This window comes from Amblyomma americanum, chromosome 7 (genome assembly GCF_052857255.1).
Source record: "Amblyomma americanum isolate KBUSLIRL-KWMA chromosome 7, ASM5285725v1, whole genome shotgun sequence".
NCBI lineage: Eukaryota > Metazoa > Arthropoda > Arachnida > Ixodida > Ixodidae > Amblyomma > Amblyomma americanum.
The window spans coordinates 10,593,672-10,620,545 of NC_135503.1; the positions used below are offsets into that span (position 1 = coordinate 10,593,672).

The 26,874-nt window shown below is 45.9% G+C and overlaps 3 protein-coding genes across 5 annotated transcripts; 2 read left to right on the plus strand and 1 right to left on the minus strand.

Annotated features, from left to right (window-relative positions):
• The first annotated feature begins 1,010 nt into the window (after window positions 1–1,010).
• Alg12 (Alg12 alpha-1,6-mannosyltransferase) lies at window positions 1,011–12,151 on the plus strand. The gene is made up of 10 exons (XM_077631110.1): window positions 1,011–1,471; window positions 1,561–1,691; window positions 1,909–2,041; window positions 2,201–2,374; window positions 2,456–2,650; window positions 4,348–4,451; window positions 4,955–5,181; window positions 5,465–5,634; window positions 6,097–6,172; window positions 8,149–12,151. The coding sequence occupies exons 1-10, from the start codon at window positions 1,453–1,455 to the stop codon at window positions 8,429–8,431; spliced, it is 1,512 nt and encodes a 503-aa protein (XP_077487236.1). The 5' UTR covers window positions 1,011–1,452; the 3' UTR covers window positions 8,432–12,151.
• Window positions 11,902–13,709, minus strand: LOC144098440 (TELO2-interacting protein 2-like). Its single transcript, XM_077631111.1, has one exon. The coding sequence runs from the start codon at window positions 13,707–13,709 to the stop codon at window positions 12,210–12,212; it is 1,500 nt and encodes a 499-aa protein (XP_077487237.1). The 3' UTR covers window positions 11,902–12,209.
• Window positions 13,710–13,787: 78 nt separating this feature from the next.
• Sgf29 (SAGA-associated factor 29) lies at window positions 13,788–21,274 on the plus strand. Of its 3 annotated transcripts, none has more exons than XM_077631114.1 (5): window positions 13,788–14,037; window positions 15,140–15,309; window positions 17,306–17,534; window positions 19,075–19,223; window positions 20,745–21,274. In XM_077631114.1, the coding sequence occupies exons 2-5, from the start codon at window positions 15,235–15,237 to the stop codon at window positions 21,153–21,155; spliced, it is 864 nt and encodes a 287-aa protein (XP_077487240.1). In that variant the 5' UTR covers window positions 13,788–14,037; window positions 15,140–15,234; the 3' UTR covers window positions 21,156–21,274. The 3 variants fall into 3 exon arrangements, with proteins under 3 accessions (XP_077487240.1, XP_077487238.1, XP_077487239.1); XM_077631112.1 differs by having other exon boundaries at window positions 13,800–14,037; window positions 18,850–19,223; XM_077631113.1 differs by having other exon boundaries at window positions 13,800–14,037; window positions 19,042–19,223.
• The last annotated feature ends 5,600 nt before the right edge of the window (window positions 21,275–26,874 follow it).

The window sequence follows — 26,874 nt, forward strand, 5'->3', positions numbered from 1 at the left end:
AGTATTGTGCGTTTTTATCGCTGACACTTTCAAAAATTTCCCCGCCTCAACCGCTGGCTCGTTTGCGGTGAAACTGCACACAGAGCTTGCGTATTATGGTAACTTCTGTATCGTAGCAAGTTTGACAACGGTACTTACTTAGTTCAGGCGCACATGATGCGAAAACGCAAGCGTCTACGAGAGATCGGCGAGCCAAGACGCGCAGACGACGCTTTTTCGCTGAAAACTGGCAGTGGCGCCATCTGTTTTCGGCAGCGGAAAGCGTCACGACTAGGTCGCCGAGACGAGCGTTGCAAGCAATATTCTTTGTAACTTAAAGTCTCGTGAAATCAGTTGTTCTGATATTTTTTCCAGCTCAATTAGCCGAAAATGTTGTAAGCGCTTCAGTTGAAGCAGACGCAAATGCCGAACGGCATATTCAAAGGGCCCGCGCTCCTTGCAACGCTCACCTCGGCGGCCTAGTCGTTACGCTTTCCGCTGCCGAAAACAGATGGCGCCACTGCCGGTTTTCAACGAAAAAGCGTCGTCTGCGGGTTTTGGCTCGCCGATCTCTCGTAGACGCTTACGTTTTCGCATCATGTGCGCCTGAACTAAGTAAGTACCATTGTCAAACTTGCTACGATACAAAAGTTACCATAATACGCAAGCTCTGTGTGCAGTTTCACCGCAAACGAGCCAGCGGTTGAGGCGGGGAAATTTTTGAAAGTGTCAGCGATAAAAACGCACAATACTGTATATGTATTTATGTATTTATTTGTGTGTTCATTTGTTTGTTTGTTGGAACAGATTTTGAAATGAAATGGCGACAAATCAACTGTGTGGGAGATGTTTTGAAATATGTGAAATTAAAAGAGCGTCGGCACCCTTCAAGCCGACTGCGCTGTATAATTCACGAAACTACCAACCACCCTGAATTTCAACGATTTGATTGTAAAAAAAGCATCATTGCGAAATCGAAACTGAATTCCAAAAGTGAAACTGAAAACAAGCAAGTCAATCCGCTGCAATCCAGCCAAGGGTCTTTGGTTTCGGTGTGTTAAACGCTTCAGCAGACATGTCAGCGGTGTTGCTGTGGCCAAAATTCTGACGGCACTTCGTCATTCCGTCTGTACCCAGCCGCGGGAACTTCCTGTAGTACCGGTCCCACTTTGAGCATCGTGCGCTTGCTTCTAGTCGTTGCAGTTGTTAACAGCTGCATCACACCGGTCCTCCCCTAGACTGCAGTTGCACAGACCAGCAAATTCTTTCAACGTGTGATCTCCTTAGAGACACATTACCACTTCTCTCTGAAATTTGCGTGTGTGCTTAGCTGAGGAATATGCTTGGAGGCGTCGTGATGTACGCACTTGTGCTGTAAAAATTTCTAAAATCGTCGTGGGATCAGCGGGAGCGTCATCGCCCCTGTAGGGCTTGCTGCAACCCCTTCGCTTGGCGCCGTTCCGCAACGTCACCATGGTGTCAAAAAACCAAGGTGAGATCCCGTGCGACATTTTTTTTTTTTACCCTAAGGAGCACTTGAAGAACCAATGATTTTGATTCCTGTCTGTGTTTCTTTCACAGATTCGGTGGAATGGCTGCTTCTCTTAGCTTGTGCTGTGCATCTAGTCATTTGCCCGTTCACCAAAGTTGAAGAAAGCTTCAACTTACAAGCCATTCACGACATTATCTACCACAGAACAAACATTTCCAATGTGAGTAATGAGCACTTGTATGCCTGACTTGTGCCTTACTTGAAGTTATGTAACCTGACTCCATATATGATTGTAAAAGATAAAACTCTCCTGTATCTTGTTCCTTGCGCTGTGTCATGTTTTAAGATTACCTTGAATTTTATGTTGACTGGCGGCGAGCTCTTGTACACATTTTACTGACCCAAGCTTCGTATTCAACTTTATCATGTGCACGCAGTATGACCATTTGGAGTTTCCTGGCGTTGTTCCAAGATCTTTTGTGGGACCTCTGATGGTTGCCCTTTTTGCCGGACCTTGGGTTGCTGTCAGCACTCTCATGGGCTTGGAAAAGATCGTTGCACAATTCATTGGTGAGTTTGTAGCTAGGACATGCAGCTAATCTGAAATTGTTATTGCAAGGTGTCGCATTCGTATGTGCCTTCCAAATATAATTTGTATGTAATTTGTTGGTGGACTACACTTCATTGCGTCTCACTGCACTGAACAAAGCATATTTGATTCCTTTGCAGTGAGGGCTGTCCTTGGAACAATGGTGGCATGTGCATACCGCGAGTTCAGCAGAGCTCTCCAGAAGGAATTTGGGACCGCAATGACTAACTGGTTAACACTCGTAACGGTGTCACAGTTCCACTTTGTGTTCTACATGTCACGACCACTTCCAAACACATTTGCGCTCATCTTTGGTGAGTGTCAGCTGCTGTATCCCATGAAAAGCGCAACTTTTTCGCGGGAACAGCCATTCAGTATTTGTATTTTCCACCCAGTTCTGCTTGCCTATAGCTACTGGCTGGAACAGCGACACTTTCTACTGATTGCTGCTAGTGGAGTTGCTGTCCTTGTTTTCCGTGCGGAGTTGGCATCTCTTCTGGGCATCGTCATTCTGATGGAAATCTTTTCTGGTCGTCTCAGCATCATCAATGCCTTCAAGTGGGGAATTCCTATTGCAGTAGCACTTCTTGGTAAGTGCATACATTGTTTTTAAATACCAAGCCTAGAAGCCCTAGAATGACTTGAATACTTATTAGTTTTGCTATAGTCAGATACAACTCAAGAACAAAGTGGGCAGATGCCCAGCTGGTGAGGATCAGATAACAGCTGACCTGTTGAAGGACGTAGCCACCCTTTATAGGCAGTGCCTTATGACCTCGACCGTACCAGAAGCTTGGAAGAATGCTAACATTATCTTAATTCATAAGAAAGGAGACATCAAGGACTTAAAAAATTAGACTGATCAGCTTGCTCTCCACTGCCTAGAAGGTATTTACTTAGGTAATCACTAATAGAGCCAGGACAGCCTTAGACTTCAATCAACCAAAGGATCAGGCAGGCTTTCATTAGGGATACTTGTCAACAGACCATATTCACACTATCAATGAGTTGATAGGGAAATGTGCAGAATCTAACCAACCCCTATATATAGCCTTCATTGATTACGAGAAAGCATTTGACTTGGTGGAAACCTCAGCAGTCATGCAGGCATTGAGGAATCAGTGTTGAGAAGAGTCTTATGTAAAAATACTGGAAGATATCTATAATGACTGCACAGCTACTATAGTCCTCCATAAAGTCAGCAATTAAATTCCAATAAGGAGGGGTGTCAGCCAAAGGAGACACAATCTCGTCAATGCTGTTCACCGCCTGTTTACAGGAGGTATTCCATCACCTGGATTGAGAACAGTTGGGGATAAAAGGTAATCGAGAATACCTAAGTAATCTGCTATTCACTAATGACATCGCCTTGCTAAGTCACTCAGGAGATGAACTGGAAAGTATGATTAATTAGTTAGACAGGCAGAGCAGAATGGTGGGTTTAAGAATTAACAAGTAGAAAACCAAAGTAATGTTCAACAGTCTTGCAAGGGAACAGCAGTTCATGATTAATAGCGAGCTGCTGGAAGTGGTAAGGGAATACGTCTACTTAGGGCAGGTAGTGACCACTGATCCAAATCATGTGAGGGAAATAACTAGAAAACTAGAAGAATAAAAATGGAGTGGAGCGTATATGGCAAGTTTTCTCAGGTCATGATTGGCAGTTTACCAATATCCCTCAAGAGAAAATATACAACAGATGTATATTACCGGTACTCACCTATGCGGCAGAAACATGGAGGCTACCGAAAAGGGTTCAGCTTAAGTTAATGACAACACAGCAAGCTATGGAAGGAAAAATGATAGGAGTAACGTGAAGTGACCGAAAGTGGGCAGAGTGGGTGATGGAACAAACGCAAGTTCATGACATCCTAGTCGAAACCAAGAGGAAGAAATGGGCTTGGGCGGGGCATGTAATGTGAAGGCAAGATAACCGCTGGTCCTTAAGGGTAACGGAGTGGATTCCAAGAGAAGGCAAGCGTAGCAGGGGGCGGCAGACAGTTCGGTGGGTGGATGGAATTGGGAAGTTTGCAGGGATACGGTGACCACAGCTGGCAAGGATAGGGTTAATTGGAGAGACATGGGAGAGGCCTTTGCCCTGCAGTGGGTGCAGTCAGGCTGATGATGATGACAATGGTAGTCTCTTTAAAGGTGTTTACATCTACAATGCAGCTTTTCTCTTTTTGCTTCTAGTTTTCCTTTCAGCTACTCCACAAAAGAGAACAAGCATTTAGTGTCTTCCATCTGGCTCCAGTTTTTAGCTGCACATTTGTTATTTTGTTTGCAGGAACAACCATTGCTGTTGACTCCTACTTCTGGCAACGCTGGCTGTGGCCAGAGGGCGAAGTTCTGTGGTTCAACGTAGTGTTGAACAAAAGCTCTGATTGGGGTGTATCCTTTTGGCTGATATACTACATGCAGTAGAAACATAGTCAGTCCCAGTCAAATTCCCAGCGTTACTTACTGGTTATAAACACGTGTTTACATGCCTAATAATTTTCTTAATGCTAGTCAATAAAAGCATACCTGAAATTTACTAGCATGGCACTGTTCAAACTATATAGCTTTTTTCATTTGCCATTGTGCATGCTTGTAAGTCCAGGTGTCATGTACCGCTATATCATAATTTCATCCCACTGTTTTTAACTCTTAACATTGTTTCTGTGTGTAATTAACACATGCAAACAGTGCCTTCCCTCCTCTCGTTATACCAAGCTCTTTCACTTATAAGTGCAACACGCCCCCTTTTTTTCAGGTTGGCTTACTGCTGTGCATTGTGGCATATATCATATGGTGTGACAAGTTACAAGTTTTTTTACAAGTTTTCACAGCCGTGGCTACATGTATGTAATCCATATCAGTGTCTACATGGGCTTCCTTGACTAGTACCCCAGACCTCACCGTGGTCGTGGTACCTGTACTCAGCCATTCCACGTGCACTGAGCAGCTCATTGCTTCTTATCCCCATTGGGGTTTGGGTGGACTCCCGAGTGAAAATGTTGCTGTTGCCAGCTGTGGGATATGTGTTGCTCTACTCTTTCCTCCCCCACAAGGAGCTACGCTTCATCCTCTACATATTTCCCCTCCTCAACGTGGCCGTTGCAAGAGCGTGCCTGCATTTGTGAGTCCCAGCTTTTGAGAGACACTCATTTGAATTGTGTGAGCTAAGATAGCTGTGTAATAACTGCAGCATTTTTCCAAAAGATTGAGTTAAGCCAGCATTGAGATGGGATTCAAAAACCTGTATGACGCATTGAATCCAGCCGCATTTATCACAGGTGCTAGCCGCAGTTGTCCAAAGCAGTTATTGATAGCATAGTACTTTCATGCTGAGCATGCAGAGGTGCAGCATGTAGCATTGTGTACAGAGGCTGCTCCTTGCACTGTGTTGCTTTTGAATGCAGCTGGAACAACAGACTCAAATCCTCTTGGCATGTGGTCTGCACACTGGGCATCTGCTTCCACCTTGTCACCAACCTTTTTGCGACTGCCCTGCTGCTGTACATCTCCAGCCACAACTACCCTGGTGGCCACGCTCTAAAGAAGCTCCATGAAATTGAAGCAGGCCTGCCACGTAAGCACTCTGCCATAACTGCTTTAGCGATTCAGATCTAGCATAATTTATGGCACTAGGAGGGTTGCCACTGGGGTTTCCCTTGGAGTCTAATCAGATTCTCTGTAAGATGTGAGGAGCAGCAATTCGTTTTTACCTCTGTTCCTTATTCAAGTATGCCAGGTGCTAAGTGCAAATATCAGTACCCTATGCTGTATATTTTGGAAGGCTCTTGAAGCTCCCGCCCTTTGCAATGCCATCTCCACCCTTGCATTGCAATTAGCTGCATACCCTATACCAGAGTCTTTTTCTCAAGTGCGCTATTTTGGTAAGTTTGCATTTCTTTCAAAAGAAAGCAGTACAGAGTTATGATGCAGTGGTATTTCATACCAGATTGCAGTGCTGTTGAGATAATGTATTATGGAAGTTAATTTACTTGCAACAAAACCGAAGCACTTTTCCTCTTATAACTTCTTGTTTTAGTTGCCAACATCCACATTGACGTGTTTGCTGCCCAGACTGGGGTGTCAAGATTTGGCGAGCTAAATCCCCATTGGAGGTAAGCAAATGAATTTAAGGCCAATCCCTGACGATACTAACTCTGAAGTTTGCTTTACATTTGATTTCTGCGGGAATGTGTTATCCAACGGTTTTGTGCATATTTCTGTTTTTGTGATTTGAATACTTCCAGTGGATGTGCAATTTATTTTGCATCCTTTAATCTCTTGTGCTGCATCATGCAATTATATGAGGGTGGCTTCTTTCCCAGCACTGATCACAGGGCTGTCACTTGCACTGTGATAACCGTGGAACCATACTATGGAATGCCTTTGATATGCTTTGCAGAATGAAGGATCTTGCACAAGGGGTAGAGCACGTACTTGGTGGTAGAACTGAAATTTTTCTAAAGAAAGAGTGTGTCGAAATATCATGGCAAAATGCACAAGACTAGTAGGCTTTTCACCGTCATCAAAAGTGGAGAAGGGACGTCGTTGACAAGTGTCACTTAATCTCTCATTGCTGAAGTGCACGCACATATCATTCTCATCATGAGGGACCCTCTTAAAGGGACGCTGAGGAAGAGTAGAAGTTGGCCTGTATCAATAGGGTACCACTTTGTAATCATGAAGAGACCTCTCACCTATAATGGAGCCTTTATAAGCAAGAAAAAAATAAAACAGAAATGCAGGTGGTGTCCTCCCAGGTCGATTTCACGATTAAAATGTGTGCGTTGACACCGATTTTTGGTGCGCATCTCCGAGGCTGCGGTGCACCTCCATTCACTTCACAATGGCGGAAACATGCCCTTTTCAGTCAACGTCACGAGTTCGCATCAACTGGCGGGAAGGTTTCTAAATCTAATTTTCTCGGCAATAAATGCTGCTTTTACTGCCAGACAAAAGAAAGAGCCAGAGAATCCATTTTCACTGAGAACAATAATTGGATGCAGTTTGAAGTTTATTTTACCACAGAGCAAAATGATACATGAGATGTGGTAGGGAGGGTGGGAAAAAAGCTGCATAAAGTAGCTTGACTAGCACCACCTCCCTATTGACACAACAAATATCACAGCTGTGATGTTAGTTTTGTAAACAACAGACAAAAAATGCAAACAACCCTGTTACATTGCAAATTAGAATAAACAGCAAAATGTATTAACAAGCATTATACAAAAAGCGAATTCAACTCAAGTTTAGAAAGTGCGCCCGAATTCTCTATTGTGAAGTGGTATTTATTTAAAACCTGTGGAATGCTAGACTGAACCATTTGAAATCCGTAATTCCCTTCCTCAGTGTCCCTTTAACTGGTGAGAGATTTCAACACTGTTTCAAGCCATGTTTTAGCATAGCCACTTTGCAGACATTATTGGCCTAAGTAGTCTGTGGGCATTTGTGTGTGTTATTTAAGTTGTTTCATTTTATTCTAGCTTATCTAACCAAGCAGATTATCTCATTACAGCATGTTTGTGGATATTAATTGACAAATTGCCTAACAAGTTCTTATTCTTTTTCTAATCAATCTGTATAGTATGAAAATAAACATCCTCTGTAGTATCTTTTTTTTTTTACACCAGACATAATGCAGCAACACATGTTCCATTGTGATTCTAAGGAATGGTGCAAGGAGGCTTAAAATGTGAGCAAGCTATTGCTAGGCAAATCTTTGACCATCTTTGACCGTAGATTAAACAAGCAGTTTCACAGCAGTTAGGTTAATTCTCTAGATGTGTTCTTAGCCTTCAAAGCTCTAGCTGGACTGTGGAGGATGTAGTGTTCTGAAGTTGTGAAACTTTGATTGCTTAGGATTTCCTAAATTGTATCATAATCTCACCCCATGAGCTTTTTCCCAGTCTTCACTGTGCCACTTTTATAGCGGCATCTGCTGCTGGATGTTCTACAAATGAACTCATGATTAGTTCCATGCCGAACCTGTCAGATTTGTTGTTTTCGTGGTCACATTGCAATAGAGCAACCCCACAAACAATGGCTTACTTCTCCTTTCTGCATGCGTTTCTTCACGTTATGACATATCAAGATACAACAAGACCGAAAACCTGGTCCCCGGCGGCCTTGAAATGCAAAGCTTCACACATCTCATTTTGGAAGGCAAGTCAATGCACAGCAGTTCGGTGCTGCACTACCGAGACACCCATGAGCTGCTGGCAGCAGTGGACGGCTACAGCCACGTGAGGCTCAACTACGCCGCCTTTCCGCTTGTGCACGTGCGGACTCGACCCCGAGTGCTCATCCTCAGGCGCAAGGTGCCGCCCACGCAGGTCATCCTTGACCTTCAGCGCAAGCGGTCAGCAAAGGTGTGACTACTCCACACCTTCAGTTCCTGCTGGCCCGTCCCTCTTGTTACGTTTGTGTCTTTTGAGAAAGTTCGGCATCTTCTGGATCTTTGCCAGGGGCCTTTGTTTTGAGTGGCTCAGGGCTCGCATGAGGTTAACCAGTGCAGTTTGTGCCATGGTCTTGGCTCCACATGTTTCTTCTTGCTAGTTCTGAACTTGAAGTTCTAGTTTAGCGAGTTTTACGATACATATAGACCAAACGGCAGATTTTTACAGCCAGATCGATTGGATTTTGATTTTTATAGTGTTCTGTGCTAAGGAAAATGACTGCTTTATTTTTACAGGTTATTTGTCTGAGCTTGAGTTTCCCGTCATGTTTGAAGTGTGTAATCCCATTGTTAGGACCTTGCATAATGTGAAGTGCAAGTGGGTTGCTTTAAACGAAGGATATTGACCTTGACTAGAGGTTTCGAACATGCATTACTTTGTGCTGCTCTGTCTCACACAGGCTTTACAGCCATGTTGGTATACAGGGTCGCCAAGAATGTGTTTTGTGTAGCACAGTAACTTTTTTTTTCTTTTTGACACCTAATTTAAGTTGTGGATGCCAGTGTCCTCCTACATGCTTGCATCGTGCAAAAGCTCCTTGCAGACAGTCGTCTTTATTTGCTTGTCAAGCTGTCGGTGTTCTAAACCATGAATGCTAATTGCAGACTCACTGCTGCATAGCAAAAACATCTATGGAGACTCCATATGTTTTCCTCTTTCCTTGTGGTTTGCACACGATGCAGCAGAAGAGGACTGTCTGAAAGCAGAATGTGTTGTCACATAGTTTCTAGTCTTCTTTTACATCTCAAGGTTGCTGTGGGACCACTGCCTGCAGCTACAGCATTTCTTCTCGTTAAGCAAAAAGTAATGTCAGCTCACACTATTTAATTGGCACGCACAGGTTTGTATCTTACATTGTTTGCTGTACCATCAGCTTTGCGTGTGTCATAAACTGCCATTTGGAACCTTAGTACCAAGGCTGCATCTCTGCATCTCAATTCAGCCCTGTTGTTTGGTGCAGCACAAAGCCTGTGATACTTCTGGTGCAAGTGCTGACAGCAGCTATGGAGAAATGGGACTGCACGGAATTGAGCAATCTAGCGACCAAGGGGCACAAAGTACACTTGCGAACCTTGAAATGCTGCTGCCCATTTCCAGTTATGCTTACAACAAATTGTATTAGTTGTGAGGGAAGCATAATTAAAAGGCATAATGTGACAACTCTTGAATATGTAATTTGAAGTAGAGACAGAAAAATGATTACAAGGACATCACTAGGCAGAAAGTTACCAGTACGAAGCGGCTAATTCTAATATTTTTTCCCTTTGTTATGCCTACTTCCTCCTGCATTACCTGCATGTGGAACTTTGTTTACGCTAACCAAGTCAAAGATGGGCTGCATTATGCATTAGTGCATGTTGAGTAAATACTGATCTCTAAGAGCATGGTTCTTACCCTGCTGTTCAAGTGTGATGCTATTTCACGGGTCATGCCAGGGACTCATAGGCATCTTGTGATGTGCTTGGGACAATCAGTATCATGTGTTGACACAAGACTGAATACATCTCTCTTTTTGCATCTTTTCTTGCTGAGCACACCTACATGCATCACAAGTCAGCTTTGTAATCTTCCTGGAAAAGCATGGGTGGAGAATGTCCTTACTTTTGTGTGCTGATCTCTTGTGTTTTAGCTCACTGCAAAATGCAGCTTGGGAGATCACTTTGTCCTACTCTCAAGGCTGAGCATCTTTCATATTCGTGAAGAGAGAGCCAAGTGTTCTTCGTATCACGGAAGTAAAAATCAGTATTCATCACTCCACATTATTGATATTGTGCTACTCACAAGTACACCAGTTGAGAGAAGCTGCTCTTTTCACCAGGCAATACATCTGGCACTACAAGTTTTACTGCGGTATAGCACTGCAGGTGATTATGCTAGAATTACTAAATGCCAACTGCAAAAACTGTTCGCACCGGTTGAGGCTTAGATACTAACTAGCATACCCAAACAAGGAAACAAATGTAGGGATAAATCAGGGTACACCTAAAAGAGAGAGAAAATGGCAGCTAAAAAAGGATCAGAAATGAACAAGGGTCATTCCTCAGCCTGCTGCAGCAATCGTTTTGATGAAAGAACTTATTAAATCAACCTAAACAAGGCAAAGGCAGTTCCCTCTCATCCTTTTTAATTTTTGGTTCTTGTACAGCAGATGAGGCTGGGTATATTGGTTTGAAAAACAGGACTTGCCATAGCACTGAGCATCGTGAAGTGGGATAGGGTGCCTCCAATATGAATCAGATGTGCGGGGCCACTGATTACCCATAGAACATGCATTTGATGAACCTGCACAGCTGTGCTTTCTGAGCATCTCAGCGCAGTGCAACGCAGTTCACTATTGTGCACCTCTTAGTTTCAGACAGTGGCTGTTCTTCTGGATGTCTCTTTGTTTTTAAAGTAATATAGACACCCAATTTTTGGGCATGCTTTCTTCTTTACAGCGATGCACAACACATTACTGCATATGGAGCACCACGTGGTGTTTGCCTGCAACTGCTAAATAAAAAATTTGCGGTGGTTTAGCTTTGGTTAAACCTGGAGTGACGCGATAGCTGCAGCTGGCCGAGTGGAACTTGGTCACGTGGTTGGCCGCGTGATGAACCATGTGATCAGGCACGGCGCCGCGCCACCGGCAGCTTCTCCGCACCACGTGACAGCGTGGCGGCGGCGCCACGCTGAAGGCTCGAAATGCTACCGTAATGTAGCTATCGCTACAATTTATAATCAATTTTTTCTTTCGTCTAGGTTTCAACAGCTTTGCGACGTCAGAAGTTCCACGTGAACCATGCAAAAAACTGCAATCTAATTGCTGCTTCGTCATTTTAATTCTCCATAACGCTAAAGCTAGCCTGCCTCAAGAGTTGGAATCATTCGGCTGGTGAGACAGAAACTGAAACAGCATGAGAGAGAAATTAGAATATAAATTATTTAGCAGTCGTAGGCAAACAGTGTGTTGTAGGGTAATTTATATATACTAATGCCTTGCGCATCATTACACAGAAGACAAGCACCCATAAGTTAGGTGTCTATACTCCTTTAAATTGGTGGGTTATTGAGTGCACATACCAGTGTCCTGTTGTCTCATCAACTGCATTGAAACACAGCATACTTGCCATTTGTGCAAACCAGTAACACTTAATACTTATTTACATGGAGAAGCAGTGGATCATTGAATTCTTGTTACACAAACTCCCCTTCTTGAAATAACTTTATAGGTCTCACATGTGCTGTGGATCATTTTTGCATCTAAAAGCATCTTGAAATATGGCTTTGTGGGCAGCTTAAGATTACCTGCGAAGTAGCAAACACTGACACTTTAGTCAACAAATGCTACAATGCACTTGAGTTTAGTGTTATGTGCTGAGTGAAGGTGAAGGCACTCCATCTTTTCAGTCATCCGAGTGTTTGTGTTGCACAAACACACTTCACTAGTATGACTACAGCCTGCTGCACACATAGGCCAGGCCACTTGTGTGTTGAAACAATGTAATAGCACTAAAGTTCAACAGTGCTATCCTTATCCCTTGTTCCAAAACACCAGAACAGATTGCATTCACAAAGCAAACTCATTTCTGGAGCCTTTCCCGTAGCTCTGTGGCAACCAAAGTATTCAAAACACCAATAAACTGGCTTTACACCTTGTGTCTGTCTCAGTCTCTTCAATAGCACTGTTGTGAGTTGTGCATGTTCAGTGACACACTCATGCTGTCTGCTTGCAGTCCACACATGCAAGCAGTGATGCAACACCTGGAATGTCTTTTTCTTTAAGCAAAAGTAGGTCTGCCTTGAAGTCCCTGTACTGGTCAGAGCAAGACATTTGCAACAGGCCAAGGCACTCTCCAATTTCACCCCACAGCACAGACCGGCTATGCTCGTCCAAGTCGTATGCTAACTTGAAGAGACTTTCTGTGATCCTTCTGAAGTGGAATTGGATTCTTGGCCAGGCATGCTTGATCAACATAGCCAACGACAGTAAGGCATTTCTCCTGCAGGTCTGTTCTTCAGTGTCATATGCTTCCACATATTCCAACAGGACCGTCAGCGTCTTGTCCATGTACTTGACTACATCCAGTCCAAGGCACTGAATATAAGGTGAAAACTGGCTGGAGTAAGCATATCTCAGGGAAAACGTCTGCTCTACTTCAGCTGCAGTGAGCAATTCATAGTACACGTTATCTGCCATTTTCTGGCGCCTCTCGTCTTTCATGCAGAACGTGCGAAGGGCGTCCAAGAAGTCGCTGAAAAGCAAACTTCGAAGACAAGTGTGAAGTTCGACTATAATATCGGGCTCTTTGACATACAGCAAGTGCTTCAGAGCATCGAATAGCACCTCAAGGCGACCTTGCTGGTCGAGTTCGCTTGGGGGAACGTTGACCACGATATGGCGAACGCAAGAAAGGCCAAGCCTCTGATTGTGAGTCATGTAGTCGTCTACGAGCAGCAGCGCGGGAGGCAGGACGACTGGCAGCGCCTCGGCCATATCGGGCAGGGAAAGCTGAAAGAGCACTTGCTGATAGACATGCCTATAGCAAGGATTCTTCTTCCATGTCTCCTTTCTGAGTTTTGGTTGAATGTACTTCAACACGGAAAGCAGCTTTGGGACGGATAACGCGCACTTCAACTGCAACGACAGAGCACACGCTGCCGCAGCCGATTCTTCGCTGCACCATGGCAGTTCAGGGTTGGAATGGGCAAAACAGAGAACTTGCAGGGGTATTACAAAATCGCTCAGTTCGACAAACTCCGGTGCTGCAACTGTGAGGAAACGGTGAGCGCAGATTATTCCTTCACAAGCGGTCGCGGCTACGCCAGGGAAGTCGCTCTTCTCATATTGTCGCTCCTCGTCATCCCTTGAATCTTTTGCAGTGCCGCTGAGCAGGAGAGACTGGGCGAACGTGCAAACTGTGGCACGGTCACATTTAATGTCTTCTAGGTCCCCTGTTGGTTGACTTGTCTCGAGAGCGACGCGCAGTGCTCGAAGGAGGGTGACTTTTTTCGCTAAACAGTTCTCCGCAACGATCGATTTGAGTAGTTCCATGCCAATAAAGCTGGCGCGAAGAAACAATAAAAATACAGCAAGAGCAAAAAAGGGGGGTGATTGCGTCCCAACAACAAAAAACGCCTCGAAACGGTCGCGCAACGCCGTTTCCGGATCGACGCATGCAGATTGATGCGATGCCGCTCCTGCTGATGCTGTCATTAGCATCATCATCTCCTAAACGCTTACAAGTCAAACAAAAAGCCAGGCCAAGTCAAGTTTGCTTGCGATGGCAATGGTGCTAACAGGCCTATTGTGAGTTGTAAAACGGTTGTTCTCGCGTTGTGCCAGTTGCGCTCTTTTCGTATGCAACGTTGGGGTGTGTATTGGTGTGCGCTTGCCTCTCAAAAGTAACTTAATTAGTTTGACTAAACATCACTTTAGTTTCACCATCGCGGCGATTGTTAGAAGCATTCTAAGGTTAATCTTATATCCACGGAAACTCTTCATGACAACTAGCTGCAGAGCTGTGCGACGCACACTTGACGCAGTAAGCTCCGCTTCATTCTACTGCACTAGCGGTGTTGTTTCTTTTTGGTGCTTTGAGATATTCAAGAATGGCTAGGAAATAATGTTTGCAGAGAAAGCTTGTACAGAGCAGTCCCGATAATATCCATACAGACATGGGCCCTTTACTTTCCCGAAGCTTCCGCACTGAACCTGCCCTTGTAAAGTCGTTTTGTGCGCCTCCTTTGTCTTCGTCTGCTGCGCCACGTTATTTTGTAAATCTGATATGCGTATCAACTAGCCCATAAAGAAGTCCTACTTGAGTTAAGGTGGCTATAATGACGGTTCAACGCGCTTAACTTTTTACAGAACGAGAAGACGCAACAACACAGAGCGCGTTAAGCGCGTTGAACCATCATGAACAGCCTACTAGGCCCAATTCTCGCCATTTTGGCTATAATACCCTAGTGCAGGTATTCAACAAACAATTGCTGCGTACTTTCGAGCGCCAAGCCCACTTCTACCTGTTTTCTGAAGTTTTCCTCTGGGCGTAAATAGTCGCGATACCTTTCCAACTTCAGTGTACAAATAAGTTTATTCTTTTATGGAAACTGGCTGCTTTGTTTGTTTGTTTATTACAAACACCCGCAACGCCTGTTGATGGTAGGGTAGAAACACAAGCTCAAAGGTAAAAAGAGTGCAAACAAAAATATAAAACTATTATCGTAAGTATAGCGGAAGGCAACACATTCAACAGCAAGAGAAGTATCCAACTACAAAAATTTGTTGCACAGTTCAAGAAGCAGAACATGGGAGTGTGAAATAAATCAGATTGACGTGATGTTCCCTTTAATTTTGGGGCTACCAGTACCTTGGTACTCTACTGCTTGTGCACATGCAATGTTGACCGATTCAAAAGGCCTGTTTCTCGCAGCACTGACGCCTGCTTCCTGCGATCGCTGTATTAATCAGCTTCGTGGCAGGCCAAACCATTAATCTTGCCAAACACCGCATATTTACTCTACCCCTTAAGTCTGAGCTTTGCTGCTTAGCACACCCTTGTATTGTCTGGTCTAATGCTTATTCTTGTTTCTGAGGTGAAAAAATAATTGGCAAATATTTCTCTCATTCTCTGTGTGTTCCAGCTCGTTTTCTGCCTGGGGCTCTTGTCGTGGGTTTGCGCAGTCTACACGGGCCTCTTTGTGTCTCTGAGGCACCTTGAGCAGTCCTAGGAGCTGCCATGCAGAAGGAAACTGACAGTATTGCCATACAGGAGAAGCTCAGGGAGCTGACCCACGTCATACAGCAATGCCAGGTAAAAAAATATCCCACCTTGCAATTTTTTTTTGTCCACAGAAACAGACTGAAACAGTTTAAAATAACCTCTATTTGGTGCCACATAGTTGACTGTCTCCCATAAAGCTTTTTGAGATTTTAATGTGGCAGCATTAAAGGCCTCGTTACCCAGAAAATCCGGCATCGGCATTGTCAGTGTTGAGCGAAAAATCACGAGCATGACTCTGGCAGGTGTGCCACCTAGGTCGCGTGAACTTGTGTCATCATCACAACCTGCCCACTGGGTAGTAAGCAAACTACCCACCGTGGCAGGTACCAGTTAAATTAATGATTGGTTGCTCGGAAAGAGCAACCCGAGCCCCACAAGGCCCATCGCAGGGTAGTGGCGCATCGCTTAACCACTTCACCACTGCGCCAGCAAGGGTATGAGGACTACCAAGGATCTATGAATATAAAGTAGAGAGTGACCTTCTACATATATGGGAATTAATCCATTACGTTATTGCGTCATACACTTGAGTTGGAGCTTAAGTGTCCCCTCCAGTTTTTGATGTTAAACACTCATGAATGGAAGCTGCTTTACAAGGAAAATGGCTTTTGTTGGGCAACATGAACTGGTGGGGCAGTTGGTCAGCGATAATTCTTGGTGAACCATTGCAATGGCACAAGACCAGCAGGAGAAGACTGGAAGAGACACAGCGCTGCGCTGGTTCACTGAAACAGTTCACTGAAGCTATCGTTGCTAATGTAGGCACCACAGCTTTATTCTGGCAGTCCATTTTCCACCTAGTGCTGTAGTCTTATACGTACAGGGACGTGGTAAATAGGGCATTTTTGCAGACTGGATACTGTTCAGGGGTTGGATGACAGCCTCTCTGAGCGTCTTGCTCATGGAGGAGCTGACCGCCTTTCTGGAGATACGAGTAATCAGTAGGAATGCGGGCAGGATTCTAGTGTCAGCAAAAGGTTTGGACCCAGTGCCTCATACTTAGAAGACTGATATTCTACCATTAGATAGCCGTGTGCTGTGACCAACCTGTATTCAGAGCTATTCCAGCAGTCTATAATACTGGCGAGACAGTTAGCCAGATCAGTCAGCCATGTAGCTTCTTAACACATGGCACACAAAACAGCAAAAAAGGAGGGAACACCAGAAGGGCTATTTCTGACGAAAAGCTGTTCATTCATAAACAAGGTTTTATATGCAGTCTGTTACATTTTCATGTTTTCATTTTCATGTTCCTAGTGCTAAAGCTTTTCCGCATTGTGGAACAATGGTGACTGTAGTTAGCAATGGTTGTCCGGTTTTGTCTCCGCTTTCCAGCTGCAGCCAGCAATTTACCCTGAATATGAGACCTTAGTTTTTCATCTGGAGCATGCTCCTGTGTTTCCTGTAACCTGCATGAGATGTCATGCATGCCATAATCTGTTTGCACTTGCTCTTTGTCAATTATGCATGATGCAGTGCACTGTTCCTGTGGCTGAACCAGCATACCATTGAACACAAAGGCTGTTTCAAAGGGAAGTGAGGTTTATTTACAGCAAACAGCAGAGAGGTGACCTTAGCTATAGTTCCTTGGCCTGCTGCTCTGCGCTGGAAAGTAGGGAGGCAGTAGAATGAGGGGTATGATGGTGATGCAAAAAAAAAAGAAAAAAGAGCTGCGAATATACTAGCACATCACCAGTGTACATGGTCAAAGCCGTTAACTGAAATTTACACCCTGTGTAGGGAAATAATGCCTGAACTGCTGAGAGCTAAATTCAGTTCTCACATAGTGGTATTTAAGTAGGTGTTAAATGCAAAAGCAAATATTTGTTCACATCTCAGTATGCAATAAAGAACACCAGGTGGTTGACGTGGAATCAAAGGCCGCAATGACAGTGCTGCTGATTGGCTCACAGGCTGCTTGGGATATAAACCATTTTTCGTAATTGCAGTTATCTTCTTAGCACATCTCTTCTTCTTGTCGTATTGGACCACCTTTGAAAAGCACAGTGCATTACTTTCACCACAGGAGGAGCGGAACCGCAGTGAGCATAATTTGACCAACATCACTAAGACTCACGAGCGCATCCAGCAGGAGCAGAAGCTGTCACCGTACTACAAATCCAAGCTACGGGGCCAGTACAAGACTGCTCTGCAGGACGCTGAAAGCGAGGAAGAACTACTCCGAAAGGCCTTGGATATCATTTTTGAGATACGGACTATTCGCAATGAGCGGCGCATCGCTGCCAAGAATTCAGGTGTGACTTCTTGCATGCTACAAGCGTGTGCTGCATTCATTCGATAACTATATCTTTGAGATGTTTAAATTTCTTACTTCATTCTTGACAAACTGTAGCTGGCATCACTGCCAAAGTTTCATTATGCGCCAGCCACAGTGACTTTCTAGGTACGTAACTGGAGGAGGTAACTATGGTTAATGACTGGGATGTTGGCCTACAGACAGATTTTATAGGATGTTTTGTACTGTTGGCTGGCTCGCGTGTGACAGCTGTACCATTATTCATGCAGTATTCAGGCTCCTACTTCAATAATAGTGCCGTATAAATGGGCCGCACAGAATCTTCAGTAATGGGGATTATGTTTTAGGATCAGTGGCTGTCTGGTATCTCTAGCTACAGCTGATCCCAAACTTGACAGTGGTAATGTTTCAACATGTTAGTATTGCATAAGAGCAGGGTCTACGGTACAGTACAGCAATGTAAATAAAATGGCATATGACTCGATGCCTACTTCCATCATATTCTTCATTGGCTGGGAAAGTCCGCTGTCTCCCAGTGATATCCAGGTGCCATTATCTCTTGTCATCTGCAGTCTGCCTGCTGTATGGTTTGTTACCAAATGCAATAACTATGTGCCTTTAGAATAATAAACAGGCATGGAGAGCTTGAAGTTTCCATTATGGAGGCATAGCATTCAGCTGCAACCTGCCTGTGATATGGCAGTACATAATCTATCCGTGAGGGTGGAAGAGGAAAGCAAAGGTAGAATTTTCACTGACATGGCATTGAGTGGGAGGCTGAGTAGTGGAAGCAAAATAATGAGGCAAGTGGTGTACACATGGGTACGACAGCGTGTTTCTCTCATGTGCATAAAGTATGCTTATTTGAGGAATGACAGCTGACAGGGACGTTGCTGAGCATTGTTGATACTTCACATTTGTTTCATTTTTTTTTCTTGTGGCATTCTTGTTAACTAATCTTGTGTTGGGCAATGAGTATCTTGTTGGAGGTCAGTGTTATACATAAGCTTGTCTATTTTTTTTTATAATGCCACAGCCACTTCAGTAACACTTGTTTGTGTTATACGACTTGGAGATCCCCGGAAATGAAAGCACACAGGTGGAGTAGATGATGGCAAGCAATATGAGAGCTCTCCTGTCCTGCTCACTGAACAGCTTACCAATGCCTACTTTTGCATGATTGCAACATCTCAGCAAGGAGCCACTGTGGCATATTCTTTCCCTGGTAATAATTGCCAGTGCATTTTGTCTCTTTTTAGAGTTCTGAGCTCTGCATCAGGCTCTGTGACGACTTCCACTTTTGTACCATGCAGCCACTGCGTGCATCTCTGTTGCTGTCATGGCCACCGGACACGTTTTTCCAAAAGCATGCACTCTTGGCCAGCAAAGAGCGTGCATGCAAAAGAGAAAACAGAGCCTGGTCGATTTTCCTCCATGGTGGTTGCATGCCCTTTTGTTGGTAGCGCTGTGGTATAACCTTGTCTGTTGTGCCTCACGTGTTCCAGGCAGCGTAGGCAGACGGAGCACATCTTTTTCAGAGCGTCCCAAGGAGGCTCTTCGTCGAGGGGCCTTGATGAAGATGCTGCAGCAGAATGCGCTGACGCTGCCCCTCTTCATTGGGAAAGAAGATGAGAAGCCACCACCACTGTGCGGAGCCATTCCAGCTGAGCCAAACTACGCAGCCAAGGTGAGCTGCAGAACCTTAATTTCTTTGTCACATGAGAGTCAGCTGCTTTAATAACAACTTTGTCTGGTGAGAAGCTTTGTGAAGCTGGTGAGTAGTTTGGAAGGGCCTGGCTTCGTGTCAGTGTAAATGGGAGAGTTTAGGGGAGCAGTGATGTTCCGAACTGCTAAAAATGGAATGTGATGCTAGCTTACGTTGTCCTCTTTTTCATTTTTGAGCTGCTACAAGTCTTATTTGAACTGCTGTGTAAACTTAGCATGACACACTACGATAAAAGCTCGTTAATTCGAACTTCAAGGCACCCGGAAAGAAGCTTTAATCATCCTAAAGTTCGAACTATCGAATGACCGCAGAAAAACTGACAAGAACCGCTTGCATCACGATAAATTTATTGAGTGAAAGATTGGGCAATAGTTGCCCAATTTTGAGAGTAGTGCAGCTCCAGGATGGATGCATACCTAACAAGCGGCCACATCGCATGTGAGGCGGTTTCACCGGGCAACTGCTTAACGGCACTTGACAACCATGCAATTTGGGCGCACTGGAACACTGAAAGAACTATGGCGCTGAAGTTGGAGAGAAAAGACGGGCAAGGCACTAATCAGCATTTGAAGCTGTGCTGGGTTGGCTGGCTGATGCCGGATGGTTGGGCCGTCGTTGCTGCGGGCTGGTGCTAAGGTTTGTGTAGCAAACGAAACTAAGTGGTCTAACTGTTTTCAGAGACAGGGCATCTGTTCGTCACCATGTCTGCTGTTGCACGCATGTCAGAGGTGCTCAAGTAACTCTGCAGCATGGAATTCAGATTTGAGTACGGCTATTTGGACACTCCACTCATACCTGTGTACGGTCACCCTTTGGGAGCTCACTTGAACTAACCACTGCAAGACCCGTGGTATCTAAATTAGCCAGCGTATGAGGCCATCGACTTACATGGGCACTGGCCAGGACCATGACGGCAGTTTCTGTTATCTGGACTTATCTGGTTATCTGGAATTAACGGAGGTCGAAATAACGATATTTTACTGTACAACACCGGCTTTCACCCCTCTTTCTCAGGAATAATTAAGTCTGCATGAACTCTGAATAAAACTTCATTTTAACACATTAGCGTGAAGGTGATCATGTCGCAGAAAAGCCGGCGTCGGCATTGTTGACTATCAGCAAAAAATCCGCTAAAAATCCCCAGAGAAGCAACTTGGGAGGTAGGTGGCCACCTAGGTCACGTGACCTTGTGCCATAATCATAACCTGCCCACCAGATTTGAGCAAACTGCGCACCGTGGCAGGTGGAAGTTAATAAGTCCCACCGGTAGCAGTACGTACCATCAGGGCAGTGGTGCATCGCTTAACCTCTGCACCACTGCACCAGGAAGGGTATGAGGACTCCTAAGGATCTGTGAATGTTAAGTAGAGAGTGACCAATTCTGCATACATATGGACATTAACGCATTAGCTATCGCGTCGAACCCTAAGGCAGAGCTTAGGTGACCCCTCCAATTTTGTTTGTTCCCCCTTGCCCCTTTAGGTTGGAGACATGGTGGCAGCCCTAGCACGAGGCCCTGACGATGATGAGAACTGGATCCTGGCAGAGGTGCTTCATTACAGCCACAGCAGCGCCAAGTATGAGGTGGACGACATCGACGAGGAGCAGAAGGAGCGACACACACTCAGCCGGCGCCGAGTTGTGCCCCTGCCTCTGCTGCGGGCAAATCCCCTGACAGACCCATCCGCGCTCTTTGCAAAAGGAACACTGGTGATGGCACTGTACCCGCAGACCACCTGCTTTTACCGGGCTCTTGTGCATGAGCCTCCCACTGGCCCCCAGGACGACTACCTCGTTCTCTTTGAGGACTCATCTTACCCTGAGGGGTATTCACCTCCACTTGCAGTTGCACAGCGCTACGTCATCTGCTGCAAGGAGATGCGCAAGAAGTAGTGTGCTAGTGTCATTCTGGAATGCGTGCTTCATCCATTCATTTCTCTCACCCGCACCGAGTGCTTGTACATTTGTGTGTAATACTGTGAAACCAGTCAAATTAAACTGTGTCACTTTCAGTGTTCGTAAGCTTTTCATTATATTGTCACCGAGAAACGGTTTACGTAAGCAGGGCTGGTTTACTTGTGTTACTTATACGCGCAAGATGTTGTTGGGATGCGCAAGGCAGCAGGCAGCACGAGAGATGAAGACGACAAAGCATCTAGCCCCGAGATGGCTCAAGGCTTGCCAACTGCCAGGAAATGTAGTTTAGCCGCAGTATGGCGCCACTAGAGGAGTTAGTAGTGCGGCAATATTGTCTTTGTGGATGCAAAGGCTGGCTGGCAGCTGAAATCATGCATTGTATGTTTGCAGTACTTATTAACAGCAGTCATCTGTTCCCGACCTTTGTCTTTTTGCTGATTTTCTCAAAATTTACGTGCTGTGCAATGTCAGCAGGGCCCTAGTAGAAACTTCATCACTGCCGGCTTGTCATGCTAGTTAATGCAACTGTGGTTTGGGCCTTTGGACCAACAAAATGGTCTCACAAATTACGTGCATGTGAGAACATTTTCATCAGTGACCAGACTGTAGAGAATAGCTGTGAAAGTGACAAAGAAGGCCTTGAGTAGGACGTGCACATTTACTGGAGAGAAAAAAAGCAATGAGTCACTGAGGATTCCTTTACATGCTGCTTGTAGTGGTGCTATTTCAAGAGAGTCAGTTTGAGTAAAACTATGTTCTCAGGTTTTAGTTCTTTCACTTGGCACTATAATTTGCAGGCCCGCATTAATTTCCATGTGGTAGGCTGTGTTGAGCTACCCCTTCCCAGCCATTGGCAGTGTCCGTGATATCGTGGCTTCTAGAAAAATGGAGTGAGCACGAAGAAACGAGTGATTGAGAGGTGAAGAGACAGTGCAGGGAAGGATGTGGGATGAGTGGTTAAACATAGAAATTGAACAACAACGGAGAAGTTTAGGGGCGATCAATTGGATGGATGCAGAGAAAATGCGACAGCATTTTGATTTCACTGTCAAATCTATTGCAAATCTAATTCAGCTGTCTTGCACTGGCTAATCTATTCCAATTCTGATTCTATTGTTCTATTTCTGTTTGTAATCACTTATTTTATTTATTTTAGCAGTTATTAGTCCCGCATTTCCCTCCTCTTCCATACAAGTGGAGAGAGGGATAGTTGGCAGCTGGCTTCACCCAGACGCCGCTTCTGCCAGACAGTCTTTGCCTTCATGGAACCCTTAACGGTATCGCATTAAAACAGAGTGAGCATTAGCAGGTGGTGTGTTTACCATAGCCATGTGTGCAAAGGGGTAGGCCTTTGCAGTGCTTTACGAAATCTCTGCTGTGCCATCCAGTGCTGGGTGAAGGTGCCCAAAAATTAGAAGGCAGCTGCTGTGGCCATGGGCGACTGCTGTTTTGCTGAGCGATCCTTGAAAAAAATGTCAGTTAGCATTTTGTTTCAACGAAGGAATTATTAATAGTGGTTGTTTGAAAAGCGAAATAAAATGGAAGGAAAAGGTCTTGTAGCCGCGGCATCTGCTATCGAAGCTTGGAGCACCTAAGCTGCGGCTAGGAGGTAAAAGGGACGAGGAAGGGGAAAGAAGGAAGGGAGCGATAGAAAAGGACAGCGGTAGGGTTAAACTACGCATTACACAAAATATACATAGATTAAAGTGCGGCGCCTGCACGCATGGAAAGTTCTCTGCGCGCGGGCGCAGGGAGCCACTTAGCGAGGCACAGAAACATAGCCTCACGCGCGCGCAAACAATACCACGTGTGGGCACTTGCGCGGGGGCGCGCACACATGCAGATGGCCTACTCGCTTTGCTCATTCACTAAATATTTATACACCGCACGAAGCGAAAAACAAAAAATGGTGGGTTCTAGCGTATTCAAACCAAACAGACGTGAGAAAGCATGTGCTTAGCCTGATTGGCTCATGGTTTAGCTTTTCTGGGCCGTCGGCACGCCTAACGGCACTCGGGTTAAGCTGGTCTGATTCGTCACAGATGGAAGTTGATGAATACGACGATGTGCAATGCACAGCACGAAAGTACGTTGCGCCTGCCGTGGATGTGCCGTTAAGCCTGAGGACATCGTCGTCATCATCAAGTGTGCTGCAGTTTAACACGAGGCGTGATCGGCGTAGCATAGTGCTCTCGTGCAGTGGCCAGTGAAGCTGATGCGTTCGCGCCGCCGCGGGTTCGAACCCCAGTCGCGGCATATTTATTTATTCAAGTTCAAAGTCGAGGCTTCAGCGATGGCCCGGCTTTTGGAGCTTTGGTCGTGAGGTAGAGCTCTCGCTTTAAGACGCGTGCGGCACACTGCAGACAACAGCTGGTGTGGAGCGCATAGCTGTAAAGCGTCCGAGGCAGCACTGAAGGAAGGCGCTGTTTAAGATGTTCGGTTACCTCCCCCGTGCAGCCCCGATAAAAATAATGCAGGCTGATTGCTTGTTTTCTGTGATGCAGCAGAGCATCTTGACTGAACACAAGCCAGAAATGTTTATACGACTGACTGAAAAGAGCAGTTATATAATGAGCCTACATTGACGTTGAGCGTATTTAATGCTACTATACATTTATCCGTGCTGTCCACGCATATCCGCTGTTACGGAAAGAGCACGGCCACCTGGATCGGCGCGCGGAGCAAACCGGTTGCACTCGTGCTCAAGAGGTGACGCCACCGGCGGCGCAGGCAGGCACTAGTTACATACATCAGGTGCAACGCTGTCAAAGCTAGCGTTCTTGTTAGCGCTGCCTGCATCCGCGACCAAAAAGTAGTGCGTTCCTTGTGGTGAGCGAAAAATTGTAAATGCTTTGCCTGCAGCCTTGCTACATTAAACATTTGTCATGAGCTTGACTAAATGCACTCCTACTGCTGACGACACGCTGTGGATTTCTCGTGTCTTAGACCACTCGGACACAGTACAAGCGCGGAGTAACACGCCTCCCTTTATTTTTTCGTACGGATACTTCCGTACCTTTCACAGCGTTGCAACTGATGTATGAAACTGAGTATATATATATATATATAGTACCGTTCGCCCCGGCCGGGGAGAGCTGGCCAGCTTGTTCCCGGGAGGAAAGTCGAGGCGCGGCCCGCCTGACTATCCGAACGAGAGCCGGACAAGCCAGCGAGTCGTAGAAGTGCGCGTCGCCGCTGCCAGCGCGTACGATGAGCGTTCGTAAACAGTCTTATGTGTGATTCACTCGTCGGGTAGATCGTGGATGACCTTGCCGAGGCCCGACACGCCAGGCACTGCTTCCTCGGTCGATCCAATTTTTGGTAGCAATCAATAGTCATAACAGCGTAGCTTTCGCACGTAGACCCCATTTGTAAACTATTACCTGTACGCCAGCGTTACAGTGTTTGAACCAGCAGTAGTGTAGTCCACAACTACGTAATCCTTTTCTAATTTTATAATATTGAGGGTAGCCCGAGCTCACCGAATTAGCGTAAGTGGGCGCACCATCAGCAGTGGCGCCCTCTATCGCTTTGGGGCATGGGGGAATAGCGGGACGCTACTGCGCATGCGCAGAACGCTAACGTCCCATGGGTGTTTGGGTGAGCGGGCGGATATCTGCAGTTTACTCCAGAGCAGCATAGCGAACCGCCACGGCAAGAGTGCAGGAATGGACAACCGGAAGGTGGCTGCCACGGGAAGGTCCCGGAGGGTGGCTAGCAGCGTAGCACACCACCTGCCCGTGGTGGCGTGTGAATAGTTGCGCTCACCGACTATCGCAATCGTCTGTCAATTTTTTGCATTGTAGGGAAGCTGACTTCCAGGCTTTTTTTTTTTTTTACTTACGTAAGGGTATGGTGATTTGCTGGCTTCTTCTAGACAGAGCAGGTGCGCATGATCCATCCGTGGACACATCGGCCGCGCAGTACCTTGCCAGCGCTGCACTGAATCCCGGACTCAAGGATGCTTGCCAACAAGACCGCCTGTTCTCGACTGAGGCCGGTGCGTGCGAAGAATTCGTGCGCACCTGCATGGGCTTACAAGATGCTAGCACTGCTATAATTATTGTTCCACAATCCATCGCGTCGTTGGTAAGGAAAATGCCGTTCACGAAAGAACTCGGTGCAACATACTCATGACCTGCAAAAGCGGTGGCGAGCAGGCTATGCATGCATGCGCAGAACGCCACTGGTAAAGGGGTGGTCCGTTGTCGCACACTTAAAGTGAACATCATAACCGCGCCGTCATAGAGGGTGCGAAGGAATGAAAGGTTTGGTTTTGGGGGGTTTAACGTCACAAAGCGACTAAGGCTATGAGAGACGCCGTAGTGAAGGGCTCCGGAAATTTCGACCCCCTGGGGTTCTTTAACCAAGCACTGACATCGCACAGTATACGGGCCTCTAGAATTTCGCCTCCATCGAAATTCAACCGCCGCGACCGGGATCGAACCCGCGTCTTTCGGGTCAGTAGCCGAGCGCCGTAACCACTGAGCCACCACGGCGGGGCAATGGAATGAAAGGAGACACAGAAAAAAGGCGTCGTATATAATAATGGGTTGCAGGTTAATTTCGATCACGTTCTTCAGCGTGCACTGACATATCGCGCAGCACACGAATGTTCTTGAATTTCGCCACAATCTAAATTTGGCCGCCGCGACCGAGATTCGAGTCCGCCAGCTCAAGCTCAGGTGCCGAGTGTCATTAACACACTGAGCCGCCGCGGCGAGTATGTTTAATAAATGTCAATTTATTCTATTTCCAGCACGTCGTGCTGGAAACGTCACGACGAGCACCAGCACGTCGTGACATTGCTTTCTGCACGGAAGGTCCCCTAGTCGCGCTCCTAAATAATCTTTCCGGCCTCCCTTCGACCTCTTTTTTGCACTCTCTCCCCCAACTATTTCCTTATTCTACCACTTAGGCCAAAGAGGCACCCTTCTGCAATAGCTGCCTCGTTCATTATCATCAATCATTTTCCTCTTGTTCATGTCAACTTTTCATGGGTTGTGCAGTCCCCGGTCTCTAGTTTGCTCCTGTAAAATGTTCTTTTCCACATAAAGGGCCATGTTGCTGTGATGGGCACTTTGGAGGAGAACGTGTTGTGAGGAGAAAGCACTCAGCAGTGGCTTTGAAAGATCAGTTTGGTAGCGCACCTTGGAAGGGTAATTCGCACTATAAATATCACGCCTGTTTATTGCTCTCTTCCTCCTGTCCTATTCTTATTTTGCGCTTCATTTCAAAAAGCCCACCTCAAAGGGTTTGCAGTGAGCGAGGAGAGGATATAGGGACGCAAGTTTTAGGAGAAATGAAAAGGCGCAAGCTGCAGAGGCTTTATGGAGTACTTACTACCATTTAAATAAGTTAATTTACTGTCCGGTTCTGTGCGATTTAATTGTGGGCGTTCAGGCTGATATTTTACATTAACAGCTGCCGTTCGGCGAGTTCGTGTCGTCGGCTGCAGCGTCCGCGCCCGCCACACTCGCACTTCGTTCAGCAGCCCACGACTGCTTACTGCAGCTGGCTATTCCAACAGTATCAATGCCGCGCCTGCGAAGGCCCACCATTACTGAGCCAAGGGTAGTGCGAGAGCTGATTTAGTAATTGTGTTGAGTATAAGAGCAAGGAGGACGGTAGGGCTTAGATATGTGATTATCGTGAAGATGTCTTTGCTACGGTTGGCACCGCTATAATGTGAACT

Excerpts from the sequence above, each read along its gene's own strand:
- Alg12 (XM_077631110.1), top strand. Across the intron at positions 2,375-2,455 it reads CACATTTGCGCTCATCTTTG|TTCTGCTTGCCTATAGCTAC; the intron begins GTGAGTGTCAGC and ends TTTTCCACCCAG. Across the intron at positions 4,452-4,954 it reads ACAAAAGCTCTGATTGGGGT|ACCTCACCGTGGTCGTGGTA; the intron begins GTATCCTTTTGG and ends CTAGTACCCCAG.
- LOC144098440 (XM_077631111.1), bottom strand. The coding sequence starts at position 13,709 with ATGACAGCATCAGCAGGAGCGGCATCGCATCAATCTGCATGCGTCGAT.
- Sgf29 (XM_077631112.1), top strand. The coding sequence starts at position 15,235 with ATGCAGAAGGAAACTGACAGTATTGCCATACAGGAGAAGCTCAGGGAG. Across the intron at positions 15,310-17,305 it reads ACGTCATACAGCAATGCCAG|GAGGAGCGGAACCGCAGTGA; the intron begins GTAAAAAAATAT and ends CTTTCACCACAG. Across the intron at positions 17,535-18,849 it reads CATCGCTGCCAAGAATTCAG|CCACTGCGTGCATCTCTGTT; the intron begins GTGTGACTTCTT and ends TGTACCATGCAG.